The 17,500-nt window shown below is 27.6% G+C and overlaps 2 protein-coding genes across 13 annotated transcripts in view; both read right to left on the minus strand.

Annotated features, from left to right (window-relative positions):
* The window catches only part of LOC122628206 (septin-7), a 42,319-nt gene extending 36,895 nt beyond the window's left edge, over positions 1 to 5,424 (minus strand). For 5 of the 11 annotated variants that reach the window (XM_043810234.1, XM_043810233.1, XM_043810232.1 and 2 more), the window contains exon 1: positions 170 to 307. Coding sequence is in view for 1 of the 11 variants with exons in the window: in XM_043810236.1 (XP_043666171.1) it covers positions 5,106 to 5,192 (87 nt within the window). In the remaining 10 variants the exon portion in view is untranslated. Of the gene's footprint in view, positions 1 to 169; positions 334 to 5,105 lie in introns of those variants that run through there. The other 6 variants (XM_043810236.1, XM_043810230.1, XM_043810229.1 and 3 more) reach the window with 5 other exon arrangements.
* LOC122628208 (nuclear receptor-binding factor 2-like) overlaps positions 107 to 17,500 on the minus strand; it is an 18,448-nt gene continuing 1,054 nt past the window's right edge. The window contains exons 1-6 of one of the 2 annotated variants that reach the window (XM_043810237.1): positions 16,740 to 16,861; positions 15,895 to 16,166; positions 15,254 to 15,771; positions 13,500 to 15,197; positions 6,667 to 6,668; positions 107 to 473 (exon numbers count right to left, since the gene is read on the minus strand). In XM_043810237.1, the coding sequence (XP_043666172.1) occupies positions 15,291 to 15,771; positions 15,895 to 16,166; positions 16,740 to 16,766 (780 nt within the window). In that variant the 5' untranslated portion in view covers positions 16,767 to 16,861 and the 3' untranslated portion in view covers positions 107 to 473; positions 6,667 to 6,668; positions 13,500 to 15,197; positions 15,254 to 15,290. Of the gene's footprint in view, positions 474 to 6,666; positions 6,669 to 13,499; positions 15,198 to 15,253; positions 15,772 to 15,894; positions 16,167 to 16,739; positions 16,862 to 17,500 lie in introns of those variants that run through there. The other variant, XM_043810239.1, reaches the window with a different exon arrangement.

Consider the following 17,500-nt stretch of genomic DNA (forward strand, 5'->3'; position numbering starts at 1 on the left):
GACGATCGTTAGTTAATCGAAATGTATTTCTATTCGGAGATTCTATAATATTCTTTCTTTCGCACTTCGATTTGTTCGAGGATTCTTATATATTTTTTTTTTTTTAAATATGTATAGAAAAGGAAAAAAAATATATATATATGTATCAAAAATTTAAAGATTTATCTACGTGTAATTATATGTATACATATACGTATATACGTAGTGTGTTCTTTATCCACGCACGTAAGTAATACTCAAATACGATACACGAGGAAAGAAAAGAAACTCCGCCCTAAGAGAACACCGGTACGAGAGTCCTACGTCCGACTAGGATCTCACTGCGACTGCCGGACGACCACGCCTGACGCAGCTGCCGAGTATGGTGGGGGTAAGAAAGAAGCCTCGATTACTCCTAGCCGTCTCCAGGTGGCTCTAGTGTCGAACCGGCTAGCTAACATTGCTGCCAACTTTAACTCGTCGTTAACCTAAAACTTTCCATCGACGAATATTTCGAATTGATTTCACACACACACACATGCAAACAAAGAGAGAAAGAGCGAGAGAGAGAAAGACAGACGAGTTCGAGAAGACTCCTGACCTCTATTATTGAAAAGATTTAACGTTCGATCGGTCGAGTTCGTCAAATATTCATGAAGATGTATGATTTTCAAAGTATTCGATATAAATCGAATAAATCGAGGAACAAAAGAAAAAGATGGTGTAGGCGACTAAAATATAAAATAATATTCATGATATTTATACAATTTTGTACGTATAATACGTACAAACACAAGAAAGTTGACATTTAAATTTAGTTAAATGTGTTGGTAGTATGGCGAATGTCTTATATCTTTTATCGTTGTCAGCCAATCAGTGAAAAGTACGAAGACCAATAGCGTCGCTTCTTTCTATTTCTTTCTCCGATTTCGAAGTACAAAGAAAAGTATTGGAGCTACCGAACGAACGACGCACGCGCTCCAATCATAGTTTTAACGAACGATCTGTCGTTAAAATGCACGAGAATGTATATTTTTGTTCGATACCAATTTATTTATAAAAGAGTTTACTCGTAACTTCGATATCCAATTAATCTAACTTATTTATCCACGATACTTCCATATTTCATAAATACATATTTATATTTTGCAGTATATTTTTAATTAATTCATAAATTAATGCTCATCGAAGTATTTAAAAAAAAGAGAGAGAAAAGAAAATTTTCAAAAACGTTTACGAATATGGACCAATGGCGAACGTATGATCAAGAACATTTTAATCGTTCTATCACAACGTAGTTAACATAAATTCTCTGAATTGCATTTACTTCCTCCAATTAATAAACGTAAAGGGGGTCAGTTTTATCATCGCTATATAATCTCTTTCTCCTTCTTGCTGATAGTTCTGTATGAATAAGCAGTATTATAAAATGCATAAAAACATATGTATCATTCTATATCGATTTTTTTCATAGTGACAATTTCCCTATGAATCATCAATCATACATCATAATACGTATTATAAAATACATGTACACATATTTATCATTATACATGTATATCTTGATAGAGTAACAGCTTTATTGCGTGGATCAAGTAATACTAACTACACGGTTATCATGCTGCAATTTAAATAATTTTTCATCTATTGAAATATACATGGATTTTATACATATATATATATATATATATATATATATACACAATAATATATAATGTCTATAACTGTACATATGATATAAATATACTTTTTTACGAATACACATACACATACATATATACATATACATATAAATATACATATACATATACATATACATATACATATACATATACATATACATATACATATACATATACATATACATATACATATACACATATATATATATATATTCGTTAGTGTTTCAAATAATTAGAAAAGTGGCACGATCTAGGAAGTCGTTAAAAAATATTTTACGATCACTCTAACGTCGAGTAGAATGCCCTTAGGGTGGTGCATCGATCTTACTGACATCTAGCGGCTGTTATTGGCGCGTTAATTCAAGTTACGTAAATATAAACGCGCGAGGTTAACCGAATATACATATAAGCATCGTCGGGAACTTTCATGTTTGGCTTTTTTGCTTCCTTTTATTTTTTTTTTTTTTTCTTTTCTTTTTATATTCTATTTTGAAACAAGAGGGCTGAAATTAGTAAAGTTACGATTCGTATCTTCGTAACATTGAAATAGCAGCGGCAGAAGCAGAAGCAGATGCAGGAAAGCGTCTCTACTCAGGGTTTTTGTTTATTTTTCTACTGTACAAAGAGAGAAGAGAAAAGAGAAAAGAGATAGGTCGTTAAATCTTTTCTTCGTTCTTTTTACTCTCTTCGAAGAAAGACAGTGTAAATGTTCCTACTCAAAACGGGTTGCATACTATACGGCGTATTTTTCTTTTTTTTTCCCCCTCATATACATATATCGTCGTTGGGTTCTGTTATGTGCATACAGTTTTCTCTACAATTTTTTTTTTTTTTTTTTTTTTATTCATATAAACGATGTTACCAAACGAAAGACCTTTTGCAAAACTTAGTATTCTACTCGTTGATATTTTTGTTGATTCTTTCTAAAATATTCACCTATCGTAAAAAGAAGAAAAAGATAAATAAATTTGAATACACAACCTTTAAATTATAATCTTTTAGAGAAATCAATTTGAAAGAGAGAAAAAAAAAAAAGAAAGAAAGAAAGAAAGAAAGAAAGAAAGAAGAAAAGAACGAAATAAATTCGACGAGGAATCTTATTACGTATTTACCATATAAAAAACAAGATTAAAAAAAAAAAAATGTTCTTAAATTAAGATTTTTTTCTTCTTCGTTGAAAATCGCGTGCAAAATTTTGTAGTAAAAAAAATATTGATATTACGTGTGCGAACAAGGACAAATCGGTTGAGAACCGCTGGACTATTTGACCGTAATAAATTACTGATATACATATACACTTATATATAGGTGTATACACATACATCGTTCGACATTGCTTAATGGAGAATTGTTCAGTTCGATCGTAACCGATTTAAGACGTGCTTGTGATAACAAAGAGGAGTGTTAACAAAAAAAAGAATTAAAAAAAAAAAAAAAAAAGAAAAAAAAAAGAAAAAAGGGAAGAAAGAAAAATGGCACAGGTCCGATCGTAAGTAAAGTATTCGTTCGATGTCATATAACAGTACGAGTATATATACACCCTACATACTTCTATGTTGGTATTAGCTCCAATTCCAATTAAGGCTACAATGATACTTTAAGTATTCTGCTACGTGCTTCCTAGCGACGCATAAGAATACCAATCGCTTGTTTCAACGTTACCACGACGATCGTTGACACCGTGGAAATGAAAACGCTGAGAATGATCTATTTATGTCCCCCTTTTGCACGGTCTCCTTTTTTATTTTTTATTTTTTTTTTTTTTAAATTGTTTATTGCAATCCTAAAGATCATGCTTGGAAGCAAAGTTATCGAATGTTTTGTTTAAAAGATGAAATTTGGAGAAGAAAGAAAGAAAGAAAGAAAAAGAATTGCGTGCTTTTTATGGACACTTGTACCACAGAATATGAAAATGTTTTTTTTTTTTAAATTATGTATCATGTATTTCCGTTTTACAGAGATCATGTTTAGAGACAAATTCTGAAGAGGAAAAGAAAAAAAGTGAATCTTTTTTATGAATATTTGTTGAACGAATATTATAGATGACGAGAAGATTTTTAATATTGCAATTTATTTGTAATCGTTTTATAGATCACGTTTAAAGAAAAATTTCGAAGAATAACATTTTTAATAGAACAAATTCGTTTCTACTTATATTAGATCGGTTAATAATTAAAGTATCGATATTTTCAAATAAAAAAAAAAAAAAATAGTACAGTTTAAAAATAGCGAATCATTATTCTTTTGTTAAAAATTACTATAATAAGATAGGACTTACTACGGTAATAACTTGGTAATATTCAAATTTTCATAGTAAAAATGTAGTAATGACAAAATGTTACAGTTTAACACAGTAATTTTTTTTTTCTTTGTTAAAAATTACTGTAATAAAGTAATGGCACAATAAAATGTATATACAATTCCAATAAACAAAAAAAAAAAAAGTGTATTTTTGTTTTAGAGCCTCGTATTATGCAGTATAAAAGTATTTTTATATTTCTAAATTTAAATCTACTAATAATCTAATATATACCTAATTGATTAAAGTTTATCGATTTTATTTGAAAGATGAATTAAAAAAAAAAAAAATATAATAATAAATTTTGTTTGCTTATTCTCTTTTCTTTTTCTTTTCTTTTTTTTTTTTTTTTTAATAAATATATTATATAGATTACGAAACAAAAATAAATAAATGAAATAATAATATAAGCGTGCTAACCGACATGAAATATAATATAAATATATTATCGGTGCAGTTTTTATCTCATATCAACGTATTATCAATGTCCAATGCGTAGTTATCGGAATACATATAACGGCACAGTGTCACTACGTTTCCTGTAAAACGATGTATCACGTGCTACGAAGAAAAATATAAGAGGTGAATTTCCGTTCGTATATATAGGAAAATATTATTATCCTACATTGAATACGTTCTATCCATCGTTCACGATCTCTGAACTAACGTAAGCTCGTGCTAATAATTATTTTTATACAGAGATAAGATAATATAATACATACATATATATGTATGTATGTATGTATGTATGTATATACAACGTAACGATTTTAAAGAAACATACATATCAATATCATCGTGGAAAATTAATTAATTCATACTTTATCAAAAAGAAAAATCTTTTAATAAAAAATTCTAATATTATCGTTGACTTCGTTATCAATATAAAAAAAAAGAAAAAAAAAAAAATTTTTTAACGATCGACTATAATTCTTTACCTTCTAATCATAAAAATTAATATTAAAAAATAAATAAAAGAATTATTAAAAAGTCGCGCGATGTGGTGTATAAAAATGAAGAAATTAAAATTGTTTAATTTTCCTCGATGGTCGTCAAAATAGATACAAATAAAATGTATTATCCGAACAGTCACGTTATGTTGATTATAAAAATGAATGAACATAAAATGTAATAATTTTGGCTACCTGTTGAGACGGACTTTTTTGCTGGCGATCGTATCTGGCAAGTACCGCCGGATTCAAACGACGTCTTGACGCTGTCGTCGACGACATTTTAACGATCCTACAACTTCTAGCCGCGTCTTTATTTTCAATGTAGAATGATACACGACACGATGCACTAGGAAACGAATGATGCTGATTGCAACAATGCTATCGTTGATTTCACACTTTATAACACCGCCATTTTATAGATATATCGTAGACAGTTTTAAATACGATCTCGTTTTTTCTTTCGTTATTTCTTTTTTTTTTTTTTAATCCTCAAACAAAATGTTATTCCAAAAACTAAAAATATGAAAAGAAACAAATTCTTCGTCTTCTTCTTTCGAACGCACACAAAACAAACACACATACACACACTATATTTTTATTCGATATTCGGCTTATAGCAGCGTTCGTTTATATCTAATTTATATGTGTGTGTGTGTGTGTGTGTGTTTTATAGTTTTATTCACGGGTATGAAAGAGTACAAAGATTTTCCGTCGTTTTAATTTAATGAGATTTAAAATTTGATATTATTATATGTATGAAAAAATATATGAATGTACGTATATATGGAAAAAAAATGATGTCACTTGTAAGATATATGATTTGAAAAATAAAAAAAAAAAAAGAGAGAGAGAGACAGAGAAAATTCAAACGTGGCACTTTCCAGTAAAAGATGAGTAATCACGGTTTTATATATATATATATATATATATATATATATATATATATATATCCTTTACTTAAATCAGCTTTCTTCCGTACATTGAGTGATTATATTAAACCACATCCATGTGTTCTAAATGTTTTATCGAATGGTTTTTTCGAAAGATATAAATAAAAAATTTATAAACGTTTTTATAGATTAATATATTATTCGTCCAATAAAATCACTTATTTTTCTTTAATATTATCTCTCAACGATTCATCCTAATATGATATGTATATATATATATATTTTTTTTTTTGTAACTTCGTGATAATTATATTTCATAAAAAATGTAATAATAAAAAAAAGAAGTAGAAATTAAAATATATATATATATATATATATATATATATATACATATATAAGAAAAAAAAACGCGAGCCACACCTCTTTCTTTTTTTTTCTTTTTTTGATAAGTCACTTATCAAACAGTAGGAAAGACAGAATTACTGCGTTACGTTTAAAAATCGAATACGTTTAAAAAATTAAAAAAAAATAATAAAATAAAATAAAATAAACAAAATATGTATGATATATAAAAACGATGTCAATAAATTTTCGTTAAAAACAAAACAAAACTCGATGGAACAAAAACAAAAAAAAAGAACAAAAACAAGGAAAGAGAAAAAGAGAAACTTGGAGTCTTCGAAAAAGGATTGACGAGTGACGAGAGAAGAAAAAAAGTAAAAATCAAATCAAATCAAATCAAATCAAATCAAATCAAATTAAATTAAATAAACTGTCAATATGACAAGGAATAAACCGTAGAACTGTTGACGTGTAGGAACGAAGCAACGATCGGAATGCGACTAGCCTTATCAGAAACTTACCGCTGCCGTTGGTGGCCGAGTTGTCCGTGACGTTAGTGACGTAGCCAAGGCCATCGTAACCGTTGTAGTCATCATAGTCATCGTAGTCATCATAGTCATCATAGTCATTGTAATCATCGTCGTCATCGTCGTTGTCGTCGTCGTCGTCGTCGTTGTTGATGTTGTTGTTGTTGTTGGCGACATGGATGGATCACGTGGACGAACAGCATCCGCATCGTCATTACCGGAAACAAGAACAGAGGACGAGTGGGAAGGAAGGATTGATGATAAAGTAAACAAATGATAAGGATGATAAGGAAAGGATCAAACGAGGAATAGAAAATATTATGATCGTTAATGTTTAATAAATATTTTGTGTATATAAATATATGTATTAGTAAAACATATACACATCATATAATTAATTTGTATAAACGAATAATAATAAGTACGATTATATTAATAATAATACAATTTCATTTTTTCTTCTTCTTTTTTCTCTATGGAATTAAAGAGAAAATTAAAAAGAAAATTAAGTTAAATGGTCTTTTTTTTTTTATTATTATTATTCGTTTTAAATGGTTGTTATTGATATTTGTTTTCCAATTAATTTTTTTTTTTTTTTTTTTTTTTTACTTTTATTAATGCTAGTTTATAAGGTCGGTGTTTAATAAAGTTTAAATATTTAAAAGATATTGTGATTATTTATCGTAACCGATTTATTTATTTTTCTTTTTATCGATACGCAAATGCTTTTTTCGAATGTTTGGCTCGTGTGTAAATCGGTCGATCTATTTCATTTTCGACGATTAATCGATATTCTATAACAATCTGATAAATCTTAATTGCAAAAAAGAAAAAAAAAACAAGATATTGTTGATAATAAAAGAAATATGAAAATTACGAAGTTTTTTCTTCGTTCTATTTTTTTTTTTGCTATCATATCGAACAGAGTAACCTTGTATTTTAGCATGTCGATGTAACATAAGCGTTTTATCGGTAAAAACACATTCTCTATTCCCTATTGCATACAAGTAATTGAAATAGAACAGATCATGAGAGGAACGTGAATGTTTTATCTGTTTATCGTATTCATTTTCGAATATATATTATTATGAATCTTTAAAAATATATTAATGTACGAATTGGTGTGTATGTAACGCGAAGAAGATATATGGATTAATGGTAAATTATTATAACATTTTAAAAGAAACGAATGTCTATTCTTAAAAGAAAAAAATTCAATATACATATATATGTAGACATGCAAAATCATTATAAATAAATAAATAAATAAATATAAATATATATTATTAAACGTCACTAATACATATTATTATTAATAATATATATTATATTAATATATATATATATGAATATAATATGTATTATCAATATAAGCAGAATAAATAAAAATTAATAATCTATTTTTTACATACGAGAACCGTTACTTTTCTTTACTTTTTTAAAATAATAAAACAAAAATAAAGTAAAAAGAAAATTTTAATAAAAAAATATAAAAGATGTCAATAAATAATATCTGAGAAAACTTTGATAGTTAAGATATATAAGTTTCACATCACTTATACAATTTTTAGATACGTATATATATATATATATATATATATATATATATATATATATAAAGGAAAAAAAAAACTATTATCGAATCTCTCTTACATAAATAATTATAAGATTGTCAAGATATTATATAGAATAATTTGATTGATATTAAAGCGACCTATTTATCCGGTAATTATTTTCTATAATACTATTTCATTCTCTCAAATTGAACTTAACTATTTAATAAACATAAGGCCATTGTTAATTCGTATTTGAAATATCAAACAGATGATCCTCTTCATACTTTTCTCGTCTCGTTAAATCTCGCCACTTTAAAGGTTAGCCCCAGTTAAATTGATATAGCTTTCGTCGAGATCTAACGAATGAAAACAATCTTCTTGGACCACTTAAGAATATCCAGGAGAGTGGAATTCTGAACAAAAGTTTCTCTACAATAGCTCCTTCTCTCCTTATGCACATTTTATATATACATATATATACATAACAAAGTTTCCTAACTGTATACGAGTTACCTAAAATTCTAATTTATATCTCTATGTTAAGTATTACAAGAATTTATTAGAGTGAAATAATTTGACGTTTGATAAAAATTTGCTAACTTTCGGTAACTTTATATTAATTCTTAAGAGGTTCAGCAAAAATAATTTTCCAATTAATTTCTTCTCTTTTTCCCTTTGAAATATTACATAATTACGAGAGACGGCTTTGAAATTTTTTATTTCATTTTCGATGATTAATCGATATTCTATAACAATCTGATAAATCTTAATTATTGCAAAAAAGAAAGAAAACAAGATATTTTCGATTATATAATATATATTTATATTATATGGATCAATGTCGACGTTTTCAGTAAAAGATAAAAAGTGTTATTTATTTAAGTATAAAATACTACAAACTTCGACATTACTTATCGATCGACCCAATTAATAATAATAATAATAATAATAATAATAATAATAATAATAATAATAATAATAATAATAATAATAATAATAATATTTATTAAAATAATAATAATAATTATTTTTTTGTAAACTGACAAATATTTTTTATTTCATTTATAAAATTAAAGATGGACGACGTTAAATGCATCAGCACGTTCTTAACATCATTTGGCATTCTAGAGTCACTCCTTTTACGTACGTATGCACATACATACATATATACATATATATACATTCGTTTACTTGGAGCTTGGAGAAGGTAGGCGTTGAATGCACAGGTCAGTGATGTTTTTTACAAATCTAAACGGTGCGGAAGAAGTATCTTAAATAATACGACTTACGCATTACCGTGACTGAGTCCATCTCTTTCAACACTTTCTTCAATTTTATTTTATACGAGATAAAAATCGCAACGAATGAGAGATTCCTCATTTTCTTTCTTCTTTTCTTTTCTTTTCTTTTCTTTTTTTCATTCCTCGGAGAAACTAATTTATTTCGTTATTTGATGGTATGTATATATAAATATATATATTTTTAGAAAAGGAGCCATCTTGATTTTTTTAAATATATATAAATTTTGTCAATAATGTAGTCTTATCGATATCAAGGAAATTATTTCCTTTTCTTTTTCTTTTCTTCTTTTTTTACGCGTTTGAAGAATTTTATCCATTGAGATTATTTTCGAACGTGAGATGAATGATCAAATACGTCGTTGTTGTTTGCGTAACTAATTCACCCTTAATCACTTACCGATCGTTAATTATCCCTTGTTACGAACTTACAATTAGTCAAACCATTTTGTCACTTTGTAATACCTTCGAGTATGTACCTAATAATATTAATTATCGTAACAACGTAGATTATTTAATATCTAATTTCTTTATAATTATTCTCGGATCGGTTAATGATTCTTCATTATAAATTTACTATTAGTCAAACCATTAATCAACCTTTATAGAATTGTCGAATTATAATAATAATACTACTATTAATAATAATAACAATAATAATAATAATAACAACAACATTGTTATATTCATATAATAATAATCCCACGCTCACAATTAATTATTCGTGATCATTGATAATATAAGTTTCATAGTTGCAAATTATTTAATCAATTAGATAATTTATTAAGTTGATTCTGTAATTATTTATTCATTTGTATGATTCATTAAAATGATTATTGTTAATGATTTATTCATTAAGATGTTTCTTACGTTTAAGATAATTCTTACGTTTCGTTATATAAACCATTCGGAAATTAAAATGAATTTAATCGAGAACGAAATACCTATACCCTTCTTTAGTTCGATCAAGATCATCGTAGTGTTTCTTGTTACGATGTGAGAAGCATGTAAAATGACACTAGTAACTTCTACGACGACCCGCGTAGAATAATAGTATAGTGTTACATGGCTAAAGGCAACGAGCCACTTTACGGAATACAATGGAGTGACCATAAGGCGTATAGACTGTTGAATAAGGGCTATTAAAAATTTCGATGGGGGAAAAATCTATTGTGTATACGATCAAATATAATAATTGCTTATTTATAGTAATATATTATTTTTTCTTCCTTTCTTTCCTTTTTTTTTTCAACTTTTGTACGAATCTGAATGTAAAATTAATTATATAATTATTAATTCATATATATATATATATTTGTTTGTTTTATAAATTAATTAAAATAAAATAAGAGAATATGAAGAATGGAATAAAACTGAATTAAAAAAAAAAAGTAATTCAAAATGAAATGAAAATTTATATGAAAATTATAATATCATGTATCGGTAATATAAACGAGATATGCGTGTTAAGTATTTCTATTAGTAATAAAAATAATAAAAATAAAAAAAAAAAATTTTTTTATACGTCACACAAAAAGTAATAACGTAAGTTAACCTCATAAAATGATTCAAATAATATTTTAATCATTGTAATTCGTGTAATAATTGTAAAATAATATCGAAATTTTTAGCATTTTGTATCTTCGAATATAAACAATGTTATATAAAATTGTAATTAATTCAATGTAAAATTATATAACTAACCTAAAAACAATCCAATCAATTAATCTCATACAGCTTCAATTATTCATTGTATGCAAGATTGACACAGAAAAAAAAAAGAACTTAAAAAACGAAATCATATAAAACATTTTAAATAAAGATCTTCAACTTTCTGCAAACGATCGTATCTAATTGACAAATATTTTCGATCACGTGATTACAGTGAAATTCATTTGTTTTATCTTTTGTAATCTTGTTCGTATCTCATAATTAGATAACTTTCGTCAGATTTTTATCTAACAAATATATTGTAACTCTGATCTCTTCTTGTATTTTTGTCTGCGTGTGCGCGTGTATGTGTGTGTGTGTGTGATTAAAATTAAAAAAAAAAATATCGCAAATATTTGGAAGCAGAAGAAATAAAATAAAATAAATTTCAGAGTAGAGATGAAGCTTCGACCGATTTAAATCGCGTCACTATTCTCGTTTTATTTCTGTCTCTCTCTTTCTCTTTTTTTACCATCGTATTTATATCCAAATAAACCCGTGAATTCTATTTGAATTACATTCATCCGATCGAACGAACGACAAATTTATGCGTTTTTATTTTTGAATGGTTGGCACCATTACAAATTGGAAGATTTATTTTATATTCATGAAATATGATAAAAGATATGATTATTTATGTGCTAATAGAATATGTGATTATTTATACGTTAATAAAATGTACCTAATAAAATATGTTATTGTTTAATGATTTCAAAAGCTTAAAGTTTTAGAAACTTATTTCTATCAATTTTTCTGATTTTTGATACAACGATAAACTTTTGCATTTATTTATTAAATGAATAACGCTATAATTAAAAGATTTATTAAAAATTTGTATCTATGTAAATATATATATATCCTCGTCGACTTAAAAATGTTTTAAGGACTGATATTTTTGATGAAGTAATAAACTTTTATATTTATATTTTTCAAACGGACGATATCACAATTAAAAGTTTTATTTTAAGTTTATAAAATTAGCAATATCTAATAAAATATATGCTTAATTATGTTTCTAACGATATTAAATACATGTTACTTTTAAAAATTCTTGTAGATATTTTGTAAACAACAAATCTTTGTATTAATTTATGAAATATGCAATATCTAATAAAATACATGATTATTTATATTCTTAACGACATAATGATATCCTAAAAACTGTATTTTTGTCAATTTCTTGTAAAACGATGAACTTTCATGTTCCTAACAACTCCAAAAACGTCTTAAGAGAACTATATTTCTATAGATTTCTTGTGAAACAATAAACATACGGATTTCACTTTTTACATAAATAAAAGATTTCTTTTGTATTTACGAGATACGTGATACCAAATAAAATAAATGATTGTATATGTTTTTAATGACTTAAATATTTCATAACCTACAATAGTAAATCTCAATATCTCGTACATTTTCGTACATTATTTTTCCTTCGTATTTTTATTATAATTGTTAATGAAAAACAGAGAAAAAGCAATCAATTGTTTTCTGTTGTCGTTATTAACGATAAAATGTCTCAAATTGGATATATATCAATATCAAATCTTAATTAGCTTGCTGCACCAAGGTTCTTTAATTAAAAAGAAAGAAATAAAAAAAAAAAAAAAAAAGAACGTTAAAAACAAATAAGCGTATAAAAATATCTCGCAAATTTTAACCTTTACATTCAAGTACAGTTCGTAGTCCGAGTCGTTTCGATTTACACAAGAATTACTTGCCCCTATGTAAATAAGAACGTACACATGCATAGATAGGTACGAACGTATACGTAATTATGGAATTAGCGCATTGGTGCGACTTCAGCGAGCAAAGCTCTTAGTTCTTTAGAGGTTAGGTTGGTCGCCGTATCGACCGGGAATGCGGAGCGCTGCGTATCGATGAGAAAAGAAAAATAAAGAAAAAAAGAAAGAAAAAAAAAAGAAACAAGAAAAAAACAATTGCCGACTTCAAAATGGTCGTCGATGTCTCGCAACGTAAACGCAAGGTGAATGGAAGAAGAGATGTTTCGACGTTGTTTCACGTGTGTACCGGCACAACATATATATCAGTGCACTTACATCTTCGTCCATAAAACACGACGTATGAAAAAATGAAAAGTAACATCGACGAGAATCAATTTCATTCAACACAACACAACACAATAACAATACAATAACAACACAACAATAACAATAACAAGAATCTACGGTGACCGATCGTCGAGTTTGGATTTTTTTTTTTTTGTTTTGTTTGAAATTGTTTTTTACTAATTTCTACTCACCACTTCTCTGCATTTTTCTTCAAAAGACGTTAATGCCGTTCTTTAATCATAACTCAAACGGGTGTGTCACATGAAAAAGTAAACGTGTATTTAATGTCTCTCTTTTTGTTTCTCTTAATATTTTCTTTTTTCTCTTTTTCGTTTTGTTGTCCCCACTTTCTCTCTCTCTCTCTCTCTCTCTCTCTCCCTCTCCGGTGAAAACGTGCAAGATGGCGATGATCACGATGGCGTTAACGAATAACAAAGATCGTAATCTATCGGATTAACTTATTGCTCGTGTAACACGAGAAACTAATACAACGAGAACGTATTCACGTATTCGGGTATGTTTTGAAATACTATTGAGAACTCGACAAAAATCAAGACACGCGTGCGCGCGAATGTACGACCCTACGAGCCAGGCAATACGATTGGGCAAATATTACACGAGGAGCACGATTCACACAAGTTCACTATAGGCGCGAGATGCTCGTTTTCAAGTGAACTCTCATAATACTCTTTCTTTCCTTTTCTCATATATGTATATATCTCTTTCTCTCTTACTCTCTATCACTACCAATCACTGCTCACCATTCGTTTGAGAGATCAACTGCGCATGCTCGATCCGTCGCCATCTTGTAAACTGCTACCATAGAAACTGGGGAAATTGTAAACAAACAAAGTTCTCTACTTGCATTGTCTTATCAATTATTTTTGAAAACGTTCATAAGTTTGTTTTGTTAATAACGATTAACCAGAATAATTGGTATACCTTATTTTGTTGAATATACAATTCCTCTGGAAAAAATATTTTTAAATCAATAATGTTTATGATATCATAAGCACTACGTTAAGAATTTGACATTGAAATATATTATATACTCTTATATTCAGGTTTATATAACATTTATTATTACACAACTTCCTTAAAGACACTTTCATTGCTTAAAATCGTATAGTACTTATTATAATAACAAAACTGCACACAATTACTATTACATGGCAGTTTTTTTTTTCTCCTAGCACATAAAGAAGACAAAATCTTAACATTTTTTAATCATATTTACATATATTCTAGCTTGTGCTAGGGAAGAAATCATTCATCTAAATTGATATGTATTTTGTTCCCTGTGAATAACATTAATTAGAGATGAAGTTTCACATATAAGAATACAATTCTTTTGATAGTTGAGAATGTAAAATGTCTTTGTTCGCATTTTCTTTGATAATACGTATTTATAAATAAGATTCATAGAAAATAGAAGAATTTTTACACGAAATAGATATGAGTCTTCTTGCTAATTAAGTGAACATTATGAAATGGAATAGTAATAAATAAATTTGTGCATAAAGTATACATATATAAATAGTTAATTATCAAATAAATTTGGTCAAATAAGACTGATATAAGATAGAAATGTAATGACTCTGTTACTACAAATTACTTGTACTATGCAGCTATAAAAGTTAATCAAAGTTAAACAAACTTTGTTGTTATTGAATAAGTGAAAAGTAATAAGAATATGATAATAAATATATAATTATACATTATTCTGATAATGATATCGACGTTGTTAGTGTGCAATTCGTTTGTTGCTTAATCTCTTTCTTATATTACATCTATATTAATTTTTTAGATGACCTGTTTTCATACTATTGTCACGATAAAATTGTAAGTACAATGAACCACATTATTTTCAGGAAAGAGAGATAGAGAGAAAGAGAGAGAGAGAGAGAGAGAGAGAGAGAGAGAGAGAGAGAGAGAGAGAGAGAGAGAGAGAGCAATGAATACTTAATGAGGTAGAAACTTAATTAAGACGATGTAAAATCGAACAATGGCATTTCGAGTGGTGTTAAAGGTGGCAAGGGTGCTAAACATAGCGAATGTGTGTCATCTGGCCTAATTTCATCGTTAGGACTTACAGATATAGCGTGCAAACGTTCTGTCAATTGTTTCACTTCTTCTTCTTTAGCTTCTAGTTGACTCAGCAAACTTCCAACGAGGCAGCGTAACTGACAATTAACAGTCTTCAATTCTTCTATAACCGTGCCAGTATCTTTTGGATGTTTGAACGCACTGCTTTCTGTGTCTGGTAATAAAATCAAGCTTAACAAACTATCCTGTTCTTCGATAGTTCTATATATAGCTTGACGCAAAGAACTGTTGTTTCTATCGGATGCAGATTCTGTAGAATTTCCTTTTTCGCTTTGCTTGAATATTTGTTTTGAAATGAGATCTCTCTTTTGAGTTTCTAAATTGACTTTATACTCCTCATATTGAGCCTGCTTCATCCTGGGTCATAAAAGATAGTATTTACAAATATACATTTCTTCCTTCTTTTACATACTTAATTAATTATTTTTTCTTGTACTTACTAAATATTGACAAAGTTAGAAAAGAAATTTATTTCTTTACCTAACAACAGCTGCTTGTCTTTTGTGATAATCTCGTTGAAGTGCGAGAGATTCCAAAGTAATTGCCGTATGTATGGATCTAACGAAAGGCATAGAACTTTGGCCAATTAAAATAGAAGGTTGAGAATCCGTGAAGCTTGATTCTGTAAAGTTCGACTGAAGTTGCGTGAACGCCTCTGATAAAAGCTGAACAACAGCTTCGTGGCACTCCGCTGCTTCTTCAAAACGTCCTTCTCTGAGCAATGCTTCAGCCCTCCTTTGCCGTTCGTGCGCCTTCAAAATACAGATAATAAAGATTCAATAGCGTGTTAAGGAAAATAATAAAAAAAGATTTCTTATAATATTCTTAACATTCCTAATATTCTATTATTAATATTTCTATTTATATATAAATCTGGAAAATTCATAGATATTTAATTTTGTGTAAGATTTCTTTAATTTCTTGTTTGTTGTACGAATGACGGACTTTGTTTAACAAACTTTAAGTCAACAGAAAATCATTATTCCCAAAATAAATAATTCCTAGGAATACGATTCCTATTTAAATACGATGGCGGACATTGGAGACAGAGTAGGGGGTTAGGTGATCGTTGTACTTCTCTGTCGAGCTTGTATTAAAAATATTTTGCTTTTAATATAAACTTCGAGTATATCTGTTGTAGTTTATCTGATTTTAGAATAGAAAAGAAATCATTTCTTGGCATTTCATTCGAACGACTGCATCATGAATAACATCGTCAAGCTTCGTTTTTACATTTATACATAAATTTGAATAAATTTTATTGTAATTATACCAGGTAAGTTCAAAATTAAAATTATTTTAAATTAAGATTAATTTCTATTTACATATAATAAATCCTTATTCCAACTCATTATCGTAAAATAAAATATACCTAACGAAATAAAATAAAATAAGAAAAGAAATGAAACAAGCGCCAAATTCGAAATTGAACAGAACAATTTAAAGAACGCACTTTTATTCGCTTGTTTTAATTAAACGTTCCAATTAATTAATAAGAATTTATTTATTAACACTGAAAATCACTTATATTCGTTTGTTTGTACGATTAATTAATTCTTTTATAACGAACGAGTAAGAATAAGGTATAATATTGAACTGATAGACGGTCGTTCGATCGTTACTATACTATCTTTGTGAAAAAATGTATTCAAGTGTATGAATTGACCTTCAGATAATTTTCAGTTATACGTATGACGGAATTATTTCTAAGGTCGTCTCTTTCACTTACATCTCTTTGTTCCAAGACGATCAGTTCTTATCGTCGTTAGTGAATTTTTATTCATATATATGAGTATGTATATACAGTAGAAAGATAATAATTAACGCGAGAATTATGTGAATTCTATTTTATTAATATATATGGTGTGTGTGTGTGTGTGTGTGTATGTGTATATATATATATATATTCATATAATATATATATTTTCAATATTTATGATTTTTATTTAATTTAGCTTTTCATAGTTAGGTTAATAATTTAGTAGGATTGCATCTTAATAATAAAAAGAAAAAGATCATAGAATAAATTTTGAAGAAATTTGTTTTGACGAAGTAGATGTATTCGACACAATTGAATGTTTTAATT

The sequence above is a fragment of the Vespula pensylvanica genome, chromosome 3 (assembly GCF_014466175.1).
Source record: "Vespula pensylvanica isolate Volc-1 chromosome 3, ASM1446617v1, whole genome shotgun sequence".
NCBI lineage: Eukaryota > Metazoa > Arthropoda > Insecta > Hymenoptera > Vespidae > Vespula > Vespula pensylvanica.